This window comes from Oenanthe melanoleuca, chromosome 2 (genome assembly GCF_029582105.1).
Source record: "Oenanthe melanoleuca isolate GR-GAL-2019-014 chromosome 2, OMel1.0, whole genome shotgun sequence".
Taxonomy (NCBI): domain Eukaryota; kingdom Metazoa; phylum Chordata; class Aves; order Passeriformes; family Muscicapidae; genus Oenanthe; species Oenanthe melanoleuca.
The window spans coordinates 23,107,114-23,127,576 of NC_079335.1; the positions used below are offsets into that span (position 1 = coordinate 23,107,114).

Genomic DNA, 20,463 nt, shown 5'->3' on the forward strand with positions numbered 1-20,463 from the left:
CAAGATTTTCCAAGCCTGTGGGCTCCTGATCCTTTTTCAAATTACAGAGATGATAGCATACTGGGGAGAACTGTGATTAGTTTAAACTCTCCACAGCTGCAAGAGATGAATGTAAAAATTCCACCCAAAAATCCACTTCTTCTGGATTGAATTTACCTACATGACACAGAGTCCTGGCCAAGGGACCACTTAAAAGAGCTGGAGCAGCATCAACACTATTTAGTTTCTTCCATCACATCAGCCCAGCAAAGGCTCACAACTCTTTGACCCAACACATCTCCCCCAGCATCATCCAACCCCCTTGGATTGAGTGGCGGCATTAACAGCGACCTGAGATATGTGGGGAGGAAAATGGAACAATGAAATAAAAGCTTAAGTACAAGGAATTCAGACAGGGCTTGCAACTCATTCATTGAAATACCCAGAGAATTGTAAAATACCTTGTTACCGAGAGGCCTTGCTTGGAGCTCTTATGGACAGCAGGCCCCACCTCATCACAGGCTGACAAATTTTGAGCCATCTTGGCAACGTGAGGGTACAAGCACTGTGCTTTCTGTGTCAGCTGACCTGAGGAGATGGCAATGCTCTGTTTAGCTTAACAGGACTCTCTCTCTAAATTGCTTCATTTTATTTCTAAATAAATATAATAATATACAGCATTCGCTGACACTGTGGGTGGTGTGCTCACCTCGGATATCTCACCTCCCGTGTGTCTCTGACGAGAGGGGAGGTGCAGCTGGCATTGGAACACTGTGACTGACACCTCCTACGTTTTTTCTGGATTTATTAACAGGGCGATTGGCGAGAGCCACCTGTATGGGCCTTTCCTCAAAAACGCCTGCCCCGACTCCCCTGGCGCTATGGGGGCTGCCAGCTGGGCAGTGCTGCTGGTTTCAAGGGGACTGAGGCCGCCCTCTCCACAACTGCTCCTAATTACAGTAAAAAAAAAAAAAAGAGGCTTTTCCCGCGGGACTCTGCAACGCCTAACCGTTTGGTTTTGCTCTAAACAGACCAACAGCCAGCCCACTGAACTGCAAAAGAGACGCATTAAGTCTAACCTCTATTTTAAACGTTTGCGCCCCGTGAGGAACACAGAGAGAAGTTCCAAACCTCACTCCTTTTTGTGTAATCAGTCATATAAAGGTGGAAAGGCCTCTTACAACATGCGTAGTCGTGGCCGAGTGGTTAAGGCGATGGACTAGAAATCCATTGGGGTCTCCCCGCGCAGGTTCGAATCCTGCCGACTACGGCCGCGATCCTGCGGCATTCCTTTTCCTTTTTTTTCCTTTCCCTCTCCGTTGTTCACTGCCGAATCCCGGGAACGGCGCAGCGCGGCCGCGGCCCGATCCCGCAGGAGCCCCACAGCCGCCCCGGCCCGGCCGGACGGGCAGACCCCGCCCCTGCCGCCGCCGCCGCCTTGGCAACCGCGCGGCGGCAAGATGGCGGACGATCTGGATCGGCTGCTGGACGAGGTGGAGAGGCGGCTGTGCCAGCGGCATGGCGGCAGCGAGGAGCAGCCCGCGGCGGCCAAGGAGGGCAGGTTAGCGCTCCCGCCGCTCTCCCGCCGCGCTCCCAGCCCTCACAGCCCTCACAGCCCTCACAGCCCTCCCCGCCCAGCGAGGGGCGCGCAGCCCGTCCCCGCCTGCTCCGTGCGGCCACACCGATCAAGAACCCAAAATACGCGGGTTCAGGAGCCGGAACCGGGCCTACGGTCCGCCAATGTCACCTGCAGCCTGTGTTTTTTAAAGATCCAAACCGTGTGCCAGCGAATTTAGTTACTTCGGACAGTCTTTGTCTCCTGCGTGTACCGCAATCTTGGATTAAATATGGCGTTAAAAGCTGCACTAATTTGCCTCTGAGTTAGGGCTGGGGATTAGTTGGCTCTGTAACTGACCTCGTGACAACTCTCTGTATATAACTGGACTCAAATATCTATAAATCTCGCGATTTAGAGCAGGAAGAACTTTAGCATTATCAAAGTTTTTATTCTCTTGATACGTCAGTCGTTTCATTGAAATCTCAGAATATTCTGCATTGGAAGGGACCCACAAGGATCATGGAAGTCCAGCTCCTGGTCCTGCCCAGGACACCCCAGGAGTCAGCCCTGTGCCTGAGAGCATTGTCCAAAGGCTTCTTGAGCTCTGTGACCACTGTGATCACTGCCCTGGGGAGCTGTTCAGTGCCCAAACACCCTCTGGGTGAAAAACCTTTTCCTGATACCCAACCTAAACTTCTCCTGACACAGCTTCATGCTCTTCCCTCGGGTCTGTTTTTTGTATTCATAATTTTTCTGTTCATACTTTATTAACCATATCCGCTACAGTAAGCACTTAACTTACATGCTACACTTTCTCAAATTCCACAATTTTCAAAATGGTGATTTTGCAAGTTTGGTCCTGACAGGGTCATTGCTGACAGCACTACCAATCCTTCAGTGTCCAACATCCCAGCCTTCCTCAGGCTTCCATCCCAAACATCAGGTTTCCATCCTGGCCCTGACAGGCATCTTTGCCTGCCCTTGTGTTTCCCTCCTGGGCATCAGGTTTTCTTGAAAAAAAGATTACATGGTTTTCTTTCTCAGGAGTAGATTTGTTCTTGGTTGGTTAATGCAGCAGTACTACAGGCCTCTCTTTCTTTGATGAAGAGATAGCAAGCAGCAGACTTGAGTGTTACTTGAGCAAAAGCCAACTGCAGGTAGTCTTTCTAAATGCATCCAGCTATGCAGGAATTCTTTTAGGAACCCTGCAGTTGTGTAGCTTGAGTAGAGACCTTCCTCTGACCTTATCACATTCCTGCTGCTGAAGCTAAATGCGAAAAATCAGGGTAATCCAATTAATTGCCCAGTAAGTGTAGCAGGGTTTATACTGTCATAGTTTTATTCACAGTTGGGAGTGGTTGGAAGTAAAAAAAGCAAGCAAAAATAAGACCTATGATGGGACAGCTCAACCGACTGAAAGGTGTTATCCTGCAGTTTACATCTGTTCAGTCATGATTTGCATGGCCTACCTGAGATACTATGAAAATATTAAGGGAAAAAGGCTGTAACTTAAATTTTTATATTTTTTATTTTATTTTATTTTATTTTATATTTTTAAACTTACTGCTCTTAGAATTGCTGTAGTCTTGCTAGAAAAATGAAGGCTGATTTCCTTATTTTTCAGATCAGCTAAAGTGTTAATGAGGGCTGGCAGCAGCGAAGAAGATCTAGACGACATTATTGATGAAATCTGTAATGACAGCAGCTTTACCAAAACACCTCCGGTGAGTAGGAGTTTGGAGAAATTCAGAACAAGTCAGATTCAAATGGATGTAAAAGCACCATAAGCTAAAACTTTTAAAGCAAAACATGAATGAAAACAAGCTGTAGAATAAACTTGGAAAATAAAGCAGAAAGGAAAATGCAGTAATCCCGTGGTGAGGAACGGGGGAGATATAAAGAGATGTTCTTACCTAGGCAATAACAGGCAATTAAAGGAACTGCTAGTTCAAAATAGAGCATAGTGTCAATGCTGAGAATCACAGAATGGTTGCAGTTGGAAGAGTGACCTCTGGAGAGCATCTGGTCCAGCCCCCTGCTTAAGCAGGACTGCCTAGAGCCAGCTGCCCAGGACTGTGTCCAAATGGCTTTCAGTTATCCCTGAGGATGTAGACTGCAGCCTCTCTAAGTAGACTGTTCCAGCATTTGACCACCCTCACAAGTTGTAAAGATTTTTTGTGCATTTGAGTGGAAATTCTTGTACTTCAGTTTGCATCCATTGCCTCTCCTATCAGTGATCCTCTATGAGAAGAGTCTGGCTACTTTATTTTTCCCTGACATACCTTCATAAGGTTTTCCTGATGATTGTTTTCTTCAGGCTAAACAATTCCAACTCTTTTAGCTTATACTTAGATGTCAGATGGTCTAAATCCTTAATGACCTTCATGGTCCTTTCCTGGGCCCACTGCATTATGTCCATGCCTCCTTTGTACTGGACATAGTGCTCCAGACGTGTCTGTGAAGTTGTATCTGGAGTAATGTGACCCATTCTGGTCTCTCAAATACAAGAGAGAGATGGAGCCACTGGAGAACCTCCAGCAAAGGCCCATGGGGATGGCTAAGAGACTGAAATGCCTGTCATATGAGGAGCAGCTGAGAGCTGGGACTGTTCAGTCTGGAGAAGAGAAGGCTCCAGGGGCATCTTATCAATGTGTGTAAATAGCTATGGGTGTATAAAAGAAGGGGCCAGACTCTCCTTCATAGAGTGACAGTGACAGTGACAGTGACAGGACAAGAGGCAATGGGCATACACTGAAACACACAAAATACCATCTGCACACAAGAAAACACTTTCCTTACTGTGAGAGTGGTCAAACACAGGGACAATCTTCACAGAGGTTGTGGAGTCTCAGTCTGTGGAGGTTTTCAAAATGCAGCTGGACACAGTCCTTGGCGAACTGCTGAAGCTGACCCTGTTTTGAGCAGGGGAAGGTCCCTTCCAGCTGAAATTATTCTTTGATTCTGTCTCATCAGTGCTGAGGAGAGAGGAGGAATCACCTCCCTGGCAACATCCCTCCCATTGTATCCCTAGATACTGCTGGCCCTCTGGGCTGCAAGGGCACGCTGCTGGCTCTCAGTCAACTTGTTATCGACTGAATTTCCCACAGCCTTCTCTGCAAAGCTGCTTTCTGGCTGGTCAGCCCACATGGTGTTCTGTGCATAAGGATTATTCCTCCCCTGGGGCAGGAGTTTGCATTTCACCTTAGCTGAACTTGAAGAGATTCTTCTCACTCCATTTCTGGAAGTCATTTGAGGTCCCTCTTAATAGCAGCTCAGTCATCTGATACACCAACCACTGCTCCCCGTTTTGTATCCTCTGCAAATGTCTTCTCATTTCACAGCAGGAGATGGAAATGAAGCTCAATTCTTAAAACAGTTACAATGATAGAAGGCATTGAAAATAGATCTTCATTTGGGTATCAGCAGCTGAAAATGGTGTAACTTATATTCATAACCTCCCGCATATTCCCTTATTTTCACAAGTGACATTGTTTTTCTTTTGTTTGTCTTTGATTTTTTACAGAGTGCTAAATCTCCACCAACAAGAAATACTTCTTTACATGTGAGGGAGAGAGAATTATGCCAGTAAATTCATATAATTTTGTCATTTTATATCCCTAGAACTTCCCATTTAGGATCTAGAGTTCTCATATTCTAGAATTCAGATAAACTCTTCTGTGTGCACCTTTCAAAGACTCTATCTTTTTGAATAATCTCAGCTATTGATGGGTTTTAATAAAACAAAAGCTGAAAAACACTAAGGGAGAGGGTTCCAAATTATAACTGGTTTTAAAAGCAAAATTATTAAAAGGAGGGCATGAAATACTAAGTCTTGATTGTAAAGTCTTACGTGATCATGTGGTGTAGAATTCCTTCAGCCAGAGCTGGAAATTCAGTATGGGAAGAGAAGCCTTGTTCCTTGCTTACCTGTGTAGTTCAGAGCCTCATAAACTTGAACAAGAAAATTCCCTGAGCCTTAGAGACCTTCTTCTGTGACTGAGATTTTCTGGCTCCTGCTTATTAAGTAAAACAGAATATTGTGATTTTGCTGTAATGCTGCATTTTATTCTTTGGTTGTTTTTAAACAGAAATTGAAGTCTAATTCTGCAAGTCTCACACCTGAAAGAAATGGTGTTGTTGTACAGGCACATGGGAAAAGGTAGGTAAAAAATGTTCACGTTTGTTGGACATTGCTTGATTATGACTTCTTATCAGTCTAATAATACTGCTGCTGTTTAATCTGTGTTGACATTTCTTAAGAAGGATACTGAGAAGAGAGACAGTATTTTTAAAGAAAAACAAAGATAAACAGGTAATTTCAAAGAATAGTTAATGTGTTTTTGTGTGGTCAAAATAAATTATAAATTTATTATTTAAGCTATTGAACAACACTTTTCTTTGCCTTATGGGCATACACATTTATCAGTTCTGCAATATGTACACCCTTGTATATTTGGTATAGAGAGTGATTTTCATAGAGTTTTTCTTTGAACACTTTGATAATGAAAATTTTGAAGTTATGTAGTTTACAAAGATTTGGATGCTTTGCCTGTATTTAAATTTGGTTGTTTTTATAAATACCACGCTGTTAAACTACAATAAATGTTGTACTGCTTTCTCCAACCTGTCTTGCTATAATTTAATATTTTTAATGAATCCATACAGATGCTGTCCAGTGTACCTGGGTGGAAGCCTTTCACCATCTGGGATAGGAACAAATATTTCAAAAAGGTAGGAAACCTGAAAAAATAAGTGCTACTTGCTTTAGCATTATTTTTATTCACAGCTGTGTTTTCTGTAGTGGTACAAAATTCTGCATTTGAACTGGTAGGACAGCCTTACAGTCATCTAAAGAAGTGCCTGCCTGTAACTTGCAGTTGAAATCAGCTGGTTCCTTCCAGTCCTCTGTTGTTGACCACTTGACCTTTTGTTTCTTTGAGGTGTTGAAAGATGCTTGCAAATGAGACAGGAAACCAAAAATCAGTAATAAGTAGTTAAGGAAATTGCTGCTTCATTGTTGTTTTTCCTTGCCTCTCTTCATCTTTCTATGTGATGCCAAGTGTGTGACTTAAATCAGTGGGCTGGCTGAAGTCATCCCAGAACCTGAACTGAAAATGGTTAGAGTGCTTTGCAATTGCAGCTGAATTTAGCAGAAGAGGTACTTCGATGGTTTATCCACAATATCCTATAGAACATTACTGCATTTCCATGTGGCAATTTTTGCAGTAAGTAATTGTGTACTCAACACATATTTGGGTGCTGCCCAGGTGCTGTACCAGTGAGGAAGACTAAAGAGAATATATCAAGTGAATATCAGTTTATTTTATGTGTTCAGTGTGGATAGGAATCTGTAAAAATAATACCTGAACATATAATTAAATCACATATCATAATTCTGAACATGCCAGAGATGTAAAAGCATAAGATTAGCTGACATTGCTTCTAGTATTTCTGAGTGACTGCTGTACTTTGGCCCATTTATGATGGATGTATATTGTATCAGTCAGCTTCTCTGATTGTTTGTTCTTCTTTGTCCAGAACGTGTGATCAGCTACGCTGTACTGCTTGTGACTTCCGTGTGTCACTTTTCAATGACTACGTCTGGGATCAGTCCTGTGATTATCTTTTTTTCAGGTGTGTCTGGGGTGGGTATTAGTGTTGTGCTGCTGTGCTTTGGGGCTCAGTAAGAACAGGAAAGATGCAAAGCCCTTAGCACTGCTGTGTCACCTAAAAAAGAAACATGCATGCTGCTTGAGATCAGGTGGGACAGTCTGTGGGGAGGGGGAAGCAAATCTCCCAAAATCTGTTTTCATCCTTTTCTATCTCTTCTCCCATGTCTCTCCCTCTGCTTTTAAAAAGAATTCAAGTTTCATCAAAAACCAGCTTATTGCTGAAATAAGTAGGTAATCCATGTGATGGGTTGGACACTGCCAACCACATGCACAACATGAATGTAGACTGTTCAGCATGTGCTTTGCACCTCACCTTCAGTCACAGGGACTGTGATGGTTTAAAGTCAGATGTTCTTTATTCCACTATCAGGTGTGCTGTCATGTTCAGTGAAAATCAAATAGCTTTATTTCTTAACAGATTTCTTTCTTGAAGCAAGGTTTGGTTAAATGGAGAGGTGACATTTTTGTTTTCTGCTTATATTGTGATGTCCTTAATTCTTTAAATAGTTTTAGAAGACTTAAAACTAAGGAGTCCTTATTTCCAGTTTCTCTAAAGCTAATGCCAAGACTTAATGAAAGGTAGTGTAGTAGGCATGTTCCTAATAATCATCAAATTTGGATTCCTCTTATTTTAGTACAGTCTCTGTGTGTGCCTGTTAACTGATGGAAGAGGTGGATGTGTTCAAAGTATGTGCTTGGATAGTGTTGTTACTGTCAGAGAAGAGCATTAATGGAAACATCAGCTCATTTTCCATAATTTTTCCTGTGTTACATCTTCAGTTATTCCTGTATTTTTCTTCCAGTTTCAAAATTTGTGTTTCTTATTGAATACCATTATTTTTCACATTATTTAAAGCAGCTTTTAAAATACCATGCTACAAAATTCTCCTAAGATTAGTTTGGTAGTGGAAAATGTTTAAACAAAAGTAGGATTCTTTTATTTACCCAAAGTAAAAATTATTTTGCTTCTCAGTTCTTGAAATTAATAAATGAAACGAAAGAAAAAAAACACGCGTGGCATTAGTATCAGATATTTGTAACATTGATTAAAATCTGTAATCTTTAGCAAGATATTTAGCTGTTTATTTTGACAAAACTGAATTTTAGAAAGCAAACTTAAAACATTTTCCTTCCATCAATGGATGTGTGATCTCTTTTTCTAAAAATTCTTCCCTTTATACTTGTTTTGGGTTTTCTTTATTTAATTGGGCTTGTTAGTGTTTTTGAGCAATTCAGTGTCCAGCGGCCAGGAGGAGGTAATAAGAGCAGAGATAGCTAAAATGCTACATTTTCACTTGTTTTTTTTTAAACAACTAGTTTTTGTCATAGCATGCTGATTTTTCATTTGTTATGGTTAATGGCTGCACAGGAATTATTTCTGGTTTGATGTAAGTCTACCCTCTCATGGCCATTTCATTTCAGTCACTTTAACAATCACCTTGAGTGATTCATCAGCAAACTGCTGTTTCATCAGCAGTTCCTGATGAAAAGTTTAACTCTGTAATTGTACCCATTATGCATAGCAATTTTTACAGCAAATTTGATAAGATAAATACATTTTTGAGTAATTTTTTAAGACAAGAATTAGTTCTGCTTGGTTTTCTTCCCAGTTCTTTCTCTGGAGGCTTTCTCTGGAAGTCTCTAAACCCAACAGGTAACATTATTTACAAAAACATCAGTCTGTAGTCGATCTGAGAACACAGAAACTACACACTGAGACTGCTGTCCAGAAAGGATTGTGTTCAAAACAGATTTCAAATATATCCCTAAATTCATCCATGACAGTGATACTCAGAATTGTCCTTAAGATGTCTTCTGATTTGAAATGGCTTCATGAATATTTTTTCTTTAAAAAAACCCAGAACAACCCAGCATGATCCTAAGATCCACTTTTTTGGCAGGAATAACATGCCTGAGCTCAGTAAACTAAGAGCAAAGATGATAAAGAAGAAAGGAGCACGTGCATATGCTTGTCAGTGCAGCTGGAGATCCATTGAAGAATTAACTGACCTCCAAACACAGCCACGGCTTCGGTGGGTTTGTGGTAAACATGGAGAATGAAGTCTCCTTGTGTGGGATAATTACTTATATGGAAATGCCTCTTAAAATCAATTTGTATGTGTTTCCTACCCAATTTTCTGAGAACAGATAGAAAATTAAATACTTAGATCTAGAAATAGATTATAATACCCAGATTTCAACCTGAAAACATTTTGGTTTTTTTAATTTATCTGTCTTGCAAGCAGTGTGGGGAGTTGAATTATTAGGAGAAATAATCAACTTGGAGGCTTTCTGGAAGCTAAATGAGGTTAAATTCATACTCAGTAGTGTTAAAGAAAAGAAGAGGAAATAACACACTTGGGCTTGGGCAAAGCTCCTTGAGACTGTTCCTCACATCTAGCAGAGAGCGTTATTTCCCATGTCTGCAGAATCCAGGACTCAAAATGGTGGTTTTCATCACAAGCATATGAATTTCTGCACAGACATGAATCCTGCTGTTCTGTTTTGCTCATAGTTGCTAATGAACAAGTGGTTATTTATCTCCTAAAAAATTACTATGAGATCAGCTTTCATCTTAAAGATTTCAGCACACCCCAGAGCTTTACTTCTTTTACCCACTGGTAGCCAAAACTGCAGGTGCTGAAAACTTTCTTCCAGTTCCTACTGCTTTCTTCAGAGCACTTTCTGCTGACTAAGGACTTCTACCACAATGAATTTCTTCAACTTCTCTTCTTCCTCACTGCACAAGAGATGAACAAGTTATTGTGCAATTATTAAATAGGCAATTTTAAAGAGATTCTGAAGGGTATGTTACTCTTTTATCAGTATTTTCAAGGGAGAAAAGCTTAGGCTTTTAAGAGTGAAAAAATGTATATCCCCACTGATGTTCCAATTCAGATTCTTTTTTCAGTTTCACTTAGCTTTCACTTCAGCTTTTCTTTAAGAAAAATTGTTTTCAGAAAGTGTAACTGTCATGTTTCAACACACTCCCTCAGTAACACTGTTAGTTGGTGAATTGTCTTGCTTAACCCACTATAGTTTTATGGGAAGTCTGTCAGTGGTTTTGCTATGCAGTATGTGTAGCTGTATAGATAAATTTAGAATTACTTTGGGCAATTCTAGATATACAGAGCCATTTCTCTTTCTCTGAAGTTTTGCTTGTAGTTCCAGTCTTTGTATTTGTTCTGTTTCTGAGTTTTTCCAAGACAATTGCATGGTCTTATAGAGGTGATTCTTGTGTCTGTTGCCCTCTGAAAGAGCAGATCTCAGCAGTGATCAGAGGCATCATGCACTCTGCACCCTGCCTACCTTGTCCTTCCATGAGTGCTTGTTTTGGAACCTGCAGTATGCCTGGGAAGTCTGGCAGTGCTTCTTCAGTGCTCCAGACTGCACCTTCCAGTGCCCATGCAGCCTTGCTGTAGACTCAGAGGTGAGTTGGCTTTGGAGAGGTACTACTTGGCATAATGGTATAGACATATTTAGGGTCATGTATCATTTTCAGAGAATTTAGTATTTCAGGCTGGTTTCAACTGCTAGAGTCCAAAACTGCAGGTTCAGGACTGGATACCAGTTGACTAATTCTCAGTCAGCTCCTAGAAGAGCTCTGCTTGCCCTTCTGTCCTTTGTGGTGTGGGCTGTACACAGTGAGTGTTCCTGGGTGTTCTTCAGGTGGGCCCAAGCAACTTTCATGCCTAAAGAGCATCAGTGCTAAGAATAAGGTAAGAACCCAGCAGTAGGTAACAAGGTCTGGGGAAGAAACCTGCTTTCCATTCTTCTTGAAGAATGGATTTTAAAAAGTGCTGAGTTGCCTTGGCTTTTCTGTTCCAAGAGTATTTGGAACTCATGACCAAGTAGTTCCACAGGGTATCTTTTGGCTAGAATTGTTCTGGAACTTGTGCCACAGTGTAGAAACAAGCTGGGCTTGCAACCTGTAATAAGCAGGAAATGGGGAAAATCCTAATTCCCATCTTAGTTCATGAGACCAAGTCTTACGTGACTTGGAAAGGGAGCGTGTCTCCTGAACATTCCCCTGGAATAATCAGGCTTATTCAAGTGTAGTTAACTTGTTTCTGGCCCTGGGCAGTGTGGCGGGATATGACAGCTTTTTGTCCAAGGGAAGTTGTAAACAAGTACAGTAATAGTGGTTCTTGTACAGGTTTTCAGAATTTATCATATTTCTAGATTAGAGAATAATTGCTACATCATTAAGTACAATTACTCTGTTAAAAGGAGGAGCAGTATTAAGATTCGATTTCCTTTCCTTTGCTTTCTTCAGTTATATGTTACAAACCTCTCCAAAGTCCTTGGATGAAAAGAATGTAAAGAAAGGTAAAATAGAGCGTTAATGTTCATTTGATGAAGGTATTGTCAGATTGTATAAGGTTTTCCAGATGTAGCCCAGACCCTAAGTGGTATTTCTGGGTTGGTTATCTGAGATAGCAGGGATTATGTAGAGAATTCTGTTTAAGAATATGTAAAGAATTCTGTTTAAGAATGCAATTCAGCTGTTGTCCAATGGAGTACTGGAGAGCAGTGTTGCTAAATATAAATGTGACCATTGTTTCCCTCCATTTTTTTTTTTTGCCTTAGAATAATAATACTATTTCCATTTGTGAAATGGGCAAGGTGAAAATTCAAGACTTTTGTTTTGCCTACTGATATGCTTGGAAATTTTCTAGCCTGTCCCATTAGTCTGCAGCACATCCCTCAAAAAAAACATAAGCAATGAAGGATGACAAAATGAGATTCCATCACATTTTAATATGCTGCTCTGACTTATCTTTCACTTGTTTTACCTGCAAACTATGGAAAGTGAATATAGTTCAGAAGAGTCATTGTTAAGAATCAATCTGCTATTAAAGTTAACTTGCAGAAGCATAATAACTTAACATGTAGCAAGCTCTGCACTGCATTGTATCAAATAAAGATTTTTTTTTTCAAACAACCTATTTTAGTTTTGTGCTGAAGATACTCTGCAAATGCTGCCACTTGCTGAAAGACTGCCACTTCTCTTGTTTCCTGACATGTGAGTCTTTGGGTCATGTAACCAGCACATGTGGTAGTCACACAATACAAGAAGTGCTATGTTGGGAGCTGCATATGCAAACTTTTCTTCCTGCCAGGCTCCTTTTTCAGAAGATCTGATGTTCTGTCTGTGCTGTGACACCTGATAACTGCAGGCAGGTGGAGTGAAGGACCATCAGGTGCTGCTCATTGTTAGGGCCACATCTGATGCCTCGGGTTTGGCATGTGTGCTTTGAGAAAGTTTTTCAAATGTCAGCACTTAATAAAATGAAAAGTTGGAACTAATCTGAATCGTGTGTTGTGTGAATTCTATTGTATTCTTCTTATGCAAGAGAAGCCTTATAAAGATATTTTCTGTCTGAAGGGTTATGACATGTCCTTAGTTCAAAAGCATTGTCCAGCTCATAAGAAGCAGTAAGTACTGTTGTATGTGTTTTCTCACATCAGTGAGGATGTAACACATAGAGGAGAATGAAATAAACTTTAACATTCTTTACCAGCAAACATGAGGAGAGCACCTGAAATTATAGAGACCTCATAAAGGTGGATGCATTTGCCACAGTTTTTGGATGTTTACAAGGATAAAAGGTGGAGGCAGGGGCTGTGCAGGGTGGCATGTAGCTAAATAACTTGCAGAGTGGGGTGCTGGTAGCCTGCTGTATCAGTCAAGCATTTTCTGTGGTCCACTTGCCTTGAGTCTTGCTGTAGAAAATTGTTCATAGTACCAGGGAGGAGTAGCTCTGCATATGGGAGTTGCAACTAGTTTTTTAGCCATCGATAAATGCCTTGTGACTTATATTAGAGTAACAAACATAAATATTTCCTGTACCTCATCCTGGTTTCAGATTCCAAGCATTGGTGCTATTCAGGCAATAATTATTTCCTCAACTTAATTGGCAGTGTGGACACAGTGAGGATAGCTCTGAAACCAGCCACTGCCTCAGCAGTACTCCTGAGTTATTTTAGGACTTGTAGTGTCACAGTGATGTTTGTGTGTGTTTCACTCACTTTGATAACTTATTTCTCTCTTGAGTTAGACGTGCTTTAGAAATATGAGATCAGGGTTAATATGTGATTATACAATCCGGTCTGCAGAGGGCAGAGCAGCACCACTGAGAGGTACAGTTCAGGCTTCTGCTTCACTTACAAACCTTCATACTCCTTTTTTCTGTAATAGTGGTTTACATCAGCAGACCAAGGCTTCTTGCATTTGTCTCTTACTAGTGTCATTATCAGTGGGGTAGCAAGATCTGTCGCAATTCTAATTGATTTTTGTATTAATTCATCCAAGTGGTCTTCAATTGGTCCTTGACCCATACTGAAGCAGATTAAATTTTTAACTGTCATGTAAAGCAGCATAAAAAACTCTCGGTATGTCCATACATAGGTACATATTTATGTATATTTATGCTCTAATAACATCAGTAGAAAACCTAAAGTTTTATACCACAATTTGTTTCACCCTGCCCAAATTAATTTTCCCTGAAAATGTTAAATAATTTTGATAAGTAGAGGTTGCATACGTTAGGATCTTCTAATGTTCAATGCCAAATTTATATAACAAATCACCCAAGATGACAGCTCTTTAAAATAAAATAGTAGAAGTCCAAAATTTAGAAATTGGGAAAAAAAAAAAAGCTGTTCCTTTCTATGTAGGAAAGCAATGTAGACCAGAGATGCTGCAGAGCAGTCTGAGACACAGCATGAGAATCATCCAAAGACCTGCATCCTGCAGTCCATCATCCATGAGCTACAGCTGAGGTTAGTGAAGTCTAACTCTCTGAACTCTCCTGGTTCTTTGGGAATCCAAAAAGTTTGAGTGTACAAAGCAGATTTAAAGTGGATGGAAGTAAATATTATTTCAAATAACCACAGAAGTTGTGTTTGTTTCTGCAGAAGTGACAAGAAGCACAAACGTATCTAAACCATGAAACTAAAGTTTGCTTATTTTACGCATAAAATAGGGAGTATTTATAAATTTAGCCTAGTTACACCATAGGTGAATGATTTGTATAACACTTCGCTATTTGCTTACTTGATTTCTTCTAATAGGGGAAACAATTTAATTAAAAGTTTAATAGAGCAGAAAGGAACAAGCAAGGCTGAGTAGTACATTGTGAGAAGTTTCATGTATGTTTTGATAAAACATTTTTTCATATAAGAAGTTAGCCATTGGTTGTTGTTTGCTTCTAAAGACACATGTAAGTGAAAGAAATAAAAATACCATGCTGCAGGGAGTAGTTCAAAAGTCCACTATTTGCCAAAAGCAAGGACAAAACTCCACATGGGAGGTGTCCTTTCTAGGAATCTTTTATGACTGCAATTCCACAGGCTTGCCCAGAAGATGGGACTGAATCCATCCCCCCATTCCCTTTTCAGGGTTTCCTGTAGTACTTTGAAATCTGTTTCCTGTTGATAGGCTTTAGAGATAATAGCTAACATAGATATTTTATTTAGATATAAGAGCTAAGATATTCAGGGCTTGTAAAACCCTCTTAGACAGTGGTTTATAACTGTTATTCAAATATTAGCAGAAGATATTGAAGGTCTTAAAGAGAGTTTAGTAAAACTGAAACCCTTGCAGCTTCACAACTTTTTGCTAAAGAACTGGGAGGCAAAGAGGAAGAAAGGCATTTTCACAGCAGTCAAACCAGCACATAATATTCTAGCTCCTTAGTACCTTAAATTCCTTTGCTTAAAAAATGTGATTGCCTGCAGAGGGGAAAAAATGTTCACTCTTGAATGGTGATAGGTGATATTTATAAAGTATCCACATAATTTTTCAATCTCTATTTAAAGGCAATCCATATGGCCTTACTCTAAGACATTGCAGTAGATGTGATAGTGAGCATACATCTTTCAGCTAGGAGCTTTGGGGTAGTCAGCAGTCTGAGTGTGCTCTGAATTCCATGTCCTGACTGCCCTGATGTAAACAGCAGTCACAGGAAGGGGGAAGCCAGAGACAGGAAGGTTGAATTTAGCATCAAACTCCTTATCTAGGCAGAGCGGGCTGCTCAGGATGCTGATAAGGAAAAATGTATAAATTGCTACAGCAGGCTGTGATAGCTGCCTGGCCCTTCCTGGGAAGACCATTCTCATCAGTGTAATCAGAGTACAATCTTACACGTGCAGATGGGTTTAGGAAGGATTATATCTGGGGACCACTTATCCAAAATAATGCTTTGTGTATTACAGTCTCATTCAGTCTGGGTTACTGGCACTTGCAGGAAGAGATTAATCTGCATGCTGAAGTAGGAGGATGTGTGTCTTTAAAAACAAAAACTTTGTCATAGTAAGAGTTATTATTAGTCTTACTAGCCATAAAGGAATATAAGCCTTTCCTGAATCCAAATACTCACTGCAATACCTGGTTTAATTTTTAGATTACCGATTTTAAATCAGTGCTGGCACAGCTCGGGTTCCACCTCTTCAGAGATAAAAGCTGTTGCTGCATTGTCTTATGTGCTTTGGATCAGTGAGATGTCTTGTTTACATGTGGCAGATACTTGGCTTCAAAACATTTATTTCAAGTGTAATCAGTTGCTCATTAACAATGTAATTTTCCTTTTGATTTATGTGTGGGTATATTTTGGGAAATCCATCTGCCCTGAGTCTAAAGCACAGCAAAGCACCATTCCATCAATATGTTCTGCTCAGTGGCTGAAGTGACACAAAGTGCTAGGCTCCTCCACACTGATTTTTCTATGAATGATGACTCTCATTTCTCATGTCTTCCCCAAAGAATACTGGGAAATTATTTTGGCTAAAATTGTCACTTGGAGGCAGTTTAAAGCAGTCTTTTAGTTGCATCTTCACACATATTTCTGAAACATCTTTCCTTTTCCTTTTCCCTTTCCCCTTTCTCTTTCCCTTTCCCCATCCCCATCTTCCATGCTAGATTTATCTTTAGTTCCATTCCAGTGAGGAAAGCTACAAACAAACTATGAAAAAGGACAGTGGTATAAAAGAGTCTACCCATGTCCTGAACAGCAATAGAGCAATCTGCCCTGGATCATTGCAAAGACAACATTCTGGATTTGAATGGCTAAAATAATTCAAGTCAAGAGGATGTTGGGGTCCATCTGTTCTGCTCGCTGAACTTGGGTACCACACATCTCCTGAGCACAGGACATGGTGACACAGCTGTCAGCAGTCTTAGCACCAGAGTATCCAGCCAGGTGCTCCACGCCAGGGTTGCTATGGTAAGCTAAAATCTTTAATCATTCTCGTTTTGCAAGAGAGTTTTTCCTCTGTGGTATATTGCAAATCCTTCCTAAAACCTGGAGAACATTACTTCTTTATAAAGTGTATGTTTGTAAACTGGATAATTTCCAGATGTCAAATCATTTGGCAGACCTTGCAATAACAATTCTCTACTCCGTGTTCTCAGCCAGTGCTGAGCATGTGGTTACCTTGGGTATTTTCAGGATCCAGCATAAGGCAAGTGACACCTTTAAATAGGGGAAAAACAAACAGCCTAATGGGCACCTCGTGGCAGAGAGCACCTCATCATATTTGTCCCAACACATTCTCACGTCATTGTTCAATAGGGTAACAGGCCATAAAAGAATGAAGCAGCTACTTTCCTTTTCTGTCAGATGTTGCAAGTTACTCATATTTCCTGTCCTGCTATTTAAAGGACTAAGGGCTGAAAATGAGAGTACATTAACTTCTGTGGAATTAAATCTTTTCCTTTTTCTACAGCCATGCTCAAATGGATGATAGTAGCATCGGGCTGGGAGGCATTGCCTTCTGCTTGAGACAGGACTACCCTGCAGGAGGCTCAGGCTAAACCCAGGTGCAGGTTGCCACCAGAAAGGCTGGGTACACATCAAAGAAAGGGACAGCACATGTTCCATGCCAGCTGCCCAGTGAGTTCCAGGAGGAAGGGGAGGAACACCCTTCTCTCCCTGCAGGCTGTTGGGCTGGGCTGTGGCTGAGCCAAGAACAGAAATACGTGGGAGAACACGGGAGAGCACGGGGGAATTGCAATAAGTTAACAGCACAGTGGGCTTTAGGCACTTGGTGGTATTTTTGACAGTCTTACTTTAAGTGAGCACATTCATGCTTCATACATTTTAAAATAAAACCTTGCTTCCCACACTTTTTTTCAGCTCCTGTTGGCTGTTGTTTTCTTTATGGACTTGAAACTATGCTTATTCATTCTCCAGAAAAATCCTTATCTCTGTCTGAATGGCCTGGGAAAGGCTCAGGGCATGCTTGCAATGCAAACTTTGAGGAAGTAAATTTAGTTTCTCAATAAATCTAGCCAATTCAGCTGCTGCATTTGACAGCCATCCTTCTAAATTTTGGTGGAGACTGAGTTCTTCTCTGAGGCGTGCTCTCTAGAGTTGTGGATCCTTGGCCCTAGGAGGTCACAGGCCACATCTAATAGTCCAAGAAGGGTAACTAAGAAAAGCAATTCTGTTTTCAGCAGCCTTAAATTTTCTGAGCTGGAAACTCTACTGCTGAGGAAAAAATAAAAAGTGTGCATTTGCAGATTGAAAGGTCTGAGAGCACAGCCACAAGTGAGGCAGCCACAGCTGTTGTGTTTCTTAACACAAACATCATGCAAAGATGTTTTCAAGAAAATCTTTCCACTGTTTATCATATTCTGATTCAGCACTTGTGTGTAAACTATAGACCATTAACATATTTGTGTACAAGCATCATCAAGTAAGTTGCTGCCATGCAGGTAGGTGTGAGTGAGCACTGAGGAGCCTGCTCACTGGAAAGGCACACCTGAGGGCTCCCCTCATTCTCCTAATTATGCTCTAGAGGAAGTTTTAATATATGGCACCAACCCACCTTGCCAACCAAGGGACTCCATTTTTCTTCCACCCACCTTAAATGCAAAGGAAGGAGCTCCCAGCAGGACCTCCACAGTGGTTGCTGCCAAAAAGAGTAGCAGTGAGTTTGAAAAGGGAAGGAGATGGAGAATGCTTCCTGTGAGATGAAGGCACTTCTACACCTCCTCCTCTCCTAAATCCCACACTGCTAGTAGGGATTTGGGGCTCTACCATGAAAGAAGAAGGCGTCTGTGAAGCCAGAAGTGCACTGTGCTTGAGGAAGGCTTGTCAGCAGCCAGAAAGCAGAGGAAGATGAGATGGAGGAGGCAAACTGCACTTTTTTAGATGTTTGGGGAGCCCAGACAATGAGTACTGACATACATCACCTACTTTTTAATATCTCTAGTCTTTTTTTTTTAAATTCACCTTTTAGCAAGAAAAGCAAAAAAAGGAAGAGAATAAGCTACAGCCACAGTCTTACGCCATAGAGATTTACACCTTACAGCCTTGAGAAATTATCTTCTTTTGATTCATAAAATAAATCAGCATGATGCAAACAGCATCAGGAACTTAATAGTTTTAAGAGGAGTTGATGCTAAAATAAGGTATGCCAGCCCTGAAATGCCTCCAGACTGTGGTTGTGTAATGGGGATAAGTACAGTACTTCTTTGGAGCATTAACCTGAATTAAAGGATGAAACAACTGGGTGGCTGGGCAGGGATCAAGCACACCCCTGGTCACTGCTGAGGCCTTGACAGAAGGATTAGAGAAATTGCAAGATGGTCTTTTAAATAGAGAAATTCCCACTGAGGAGCACAGCAGTTTTCTTAAAAGGACCAAACTGGCTCTCGGGGCAGCCGTGGCTGTGGAGGAAGGCATTCAAGAAGGGGTTCAGGGATGTATGTGCCAACCCTGCTCACCCCACAGGTTGCAGTGGCTCTCCACAGAGCTGAGCATTGCTTTCCAGGGGAGGCAGATGGGAAAAGTATTAAGGACTGATGCAAAACCAGTTTATTGTGTCTATTATGCGTCAGGAGTTGCGTACCTAAATCCCTGTGCATCACAGCAGGGGAATGCTCCCCACGCAATGCTGCTTGTGACAGCGATCCTTTCAACTCATCCTCAAAATACAGCACCCAGCAGTTGCTGCTGTGCCATGGAAAAGCTTGTGGTGTGTCCCCAAGTCACGTAGAGCCTGGTGTGCATCTAGGGTCAGGCTGTGTAATGCAGGGCGATACCCGGCACAGCTGGTTCATCCCGCTGGAGGCTTTCATTCATTCATCCTTCCTGTGACAGCACAGGCAAGGCCACGCACCAGGAGGCTCCACTTCAAATACAGCCCTTCAGCTGGGTTATTCCAGGTTTTCCTTGGGGATCTTGACTCTGGATTTAGGCAACAGCACATACACAAATGCCATTTGTTTGAACTAAATCCACTGGTTTTGTTTCGGTTTGAGAGATACCCCAAAGGAATCTCTCTGTATGCTTCACAACCTGAGAATGGATTTTAAGATGCTGCTGCCTGCATAGGGCCTGTAATCCACTCTGCCCTGGCAGAGCTGCCTTGTATATGGCACACAGGACAAGCTTAACCTTCCCATCTCTGTGATAACACACTAGATAGGTTTTCTGCAGGGGAAGCCCACTGGGCTAGTATTAGCATTCAGTGAAGGGAACACTGGTCCCTGTGTAAGTGTGTTATATTCTCAAAAGAGGAATGATGCTGAAAGGTCTTGCCCACTAGATAAAGATTTTGAGGTTTCCAAATGTTGGCACACTCTTTTCCCTTACTGCACTGCCAGCTTTCCCCTGCTGCTGACATTAAAGCAGCTCCATGGTTTTGTTGCAGTGATTTTTACACTTATAACACCTTGATGGGATGAGCAGGGCTGTCACACACATATTCCCTCAACCATCACCAATGCTCACTTCTGGGGGCTTCTTCTCTCAAAACTAGCTCCCAGAATTGCAACAGAATAAGATCTGAGTCAAACTGCACACCAGAAAAAGTCTTCCTTTGCCACTGATTAAAGGCAACGTGAAGATGCTTGGCTGACGTGTTCCCCTAAACTGATCATGTGTCTGAGTACTAAAACATGCTATAACTAGGCAAGGCAAACTGGCTTCAGGACAACTTCCCACTAAGACTGAACAAGGAACAAGTTGACAGTGCTTTGCTTGGTTTAGACTGTGGTGGTTACATCAAACCACATCTCAAAACTGAGATAATTTTGCATCATTCCTTTCAGCACTGTCTAGAGTTAGCCAGAAAGAAGAATAGTCAGCCAGACTTTGACACTCTCCTAAGAAAACTATTTAAGAGTCATACCTCTGGAGCTTATCTAAATGTAGGATTGCATTAATTCAACAGGAACAATTAAACTAATTGAAGCTTTTGCAAAACACTGTGCATTTGCATTTTAACCAAGTCTTTCATTCC

At 41.3% G+C, this 20,463-nt stretch overlaps 1 protein-coding gene and 1 non-coding gene across 9 annotated transcripts; both read left to right on the top strand.

Moving 5' to 3' along the window:
- The first annotated feature begins 1,167 nt into the window (after nt 1–1,167).
- Nucleotides 1,168–1,249, top strand: TRNAS-AGA (transfer RNA serine (anticodon AGA)). The gene has a single exon. It is a non-coding gene; the product is annotated as a tRNA-Ser (tRNA).
- Nucleotides 1,250–1,350: 101 nt separating this feature from the next.
- CFAP418 (cilia and flagella associated protein 418) lies at nt 1,351–17,340 on the top strand. 8 transcript variants are annotated; one of them, XR_008839910.1, is made up of 9 exons: nt 1,411–1,540; nt 3,162–3,261; nt 5,626–5,696; nt 6,203–6,268; nt 7,076–7,171; nt 9,111–9,242; nt 13,891–13,995; nt 16,133–16,436; nt 16,939–17,340. XR_008839910.1 is itself a non-coding variant. In XM_056485464.1 (7 exons), exons 1-7 carry the CDS (start codon nt 1,440–1,442, stop codon nt 10,483–10,485), a joined length of 579 nt encoding a protein of 192 aa, XP_056341439.1. In that variant the 5' UTR covers nt 1,411–1,439; the 3' UTR covers nt 10,486–12,730. The 8 variants fall into 8 exon arrangements, 2 of the variants coding, with proteins under 2 accessions (XP_056341437.1, XP_056341439.1); XR_008839909.1 differs by lacking the exons at nt 13,891–13,995; nt 16,133–16,436; nt 16,939–17,340 and adding exons at nt 10,473–11,538; nt 12,165–12,235; nt 12,333–12,730; XR_008839908.1 differs by lacking the exons at nt 13,891–13,995; nt 16,133–16,436; nt 16,939–17,340 and adding exons at nt 12,165–12,235; nt 12,333–12,730 and having other exon boundaries at nt 1,351–1,540; nt 9,111–11,538.
- The last annotated feature ends 3,123 nt before the right edge of the window (nt 17,341–20,463 follow it).

Excerpts from the sequence above, each read along its gene's own strand:
- CFAP418 (XM_056485462.1), top strand. The coding sequence starts at position 1,440 with ATGGCGGACGATCTGGATCGGCTGCTGGACGAGGTGGAGAGGCGGCTG. Across the intron at positions 1,541-3,161 it reads GCGGCGGCCAAGGAGGGCAG|ATCAGCTAAAGTGTTAATGA; the intron begins GTTAGCGCTCCC and ends CTTATTTTTCAG. Across the intron at positions 3,262-5,625 it reads GCTTTACCAAAACACCTCCG|AAATTGAAGTCTAATTCTGC; the intron begins GTGAGTAGGAGT and ends GTTTTTAAACAG.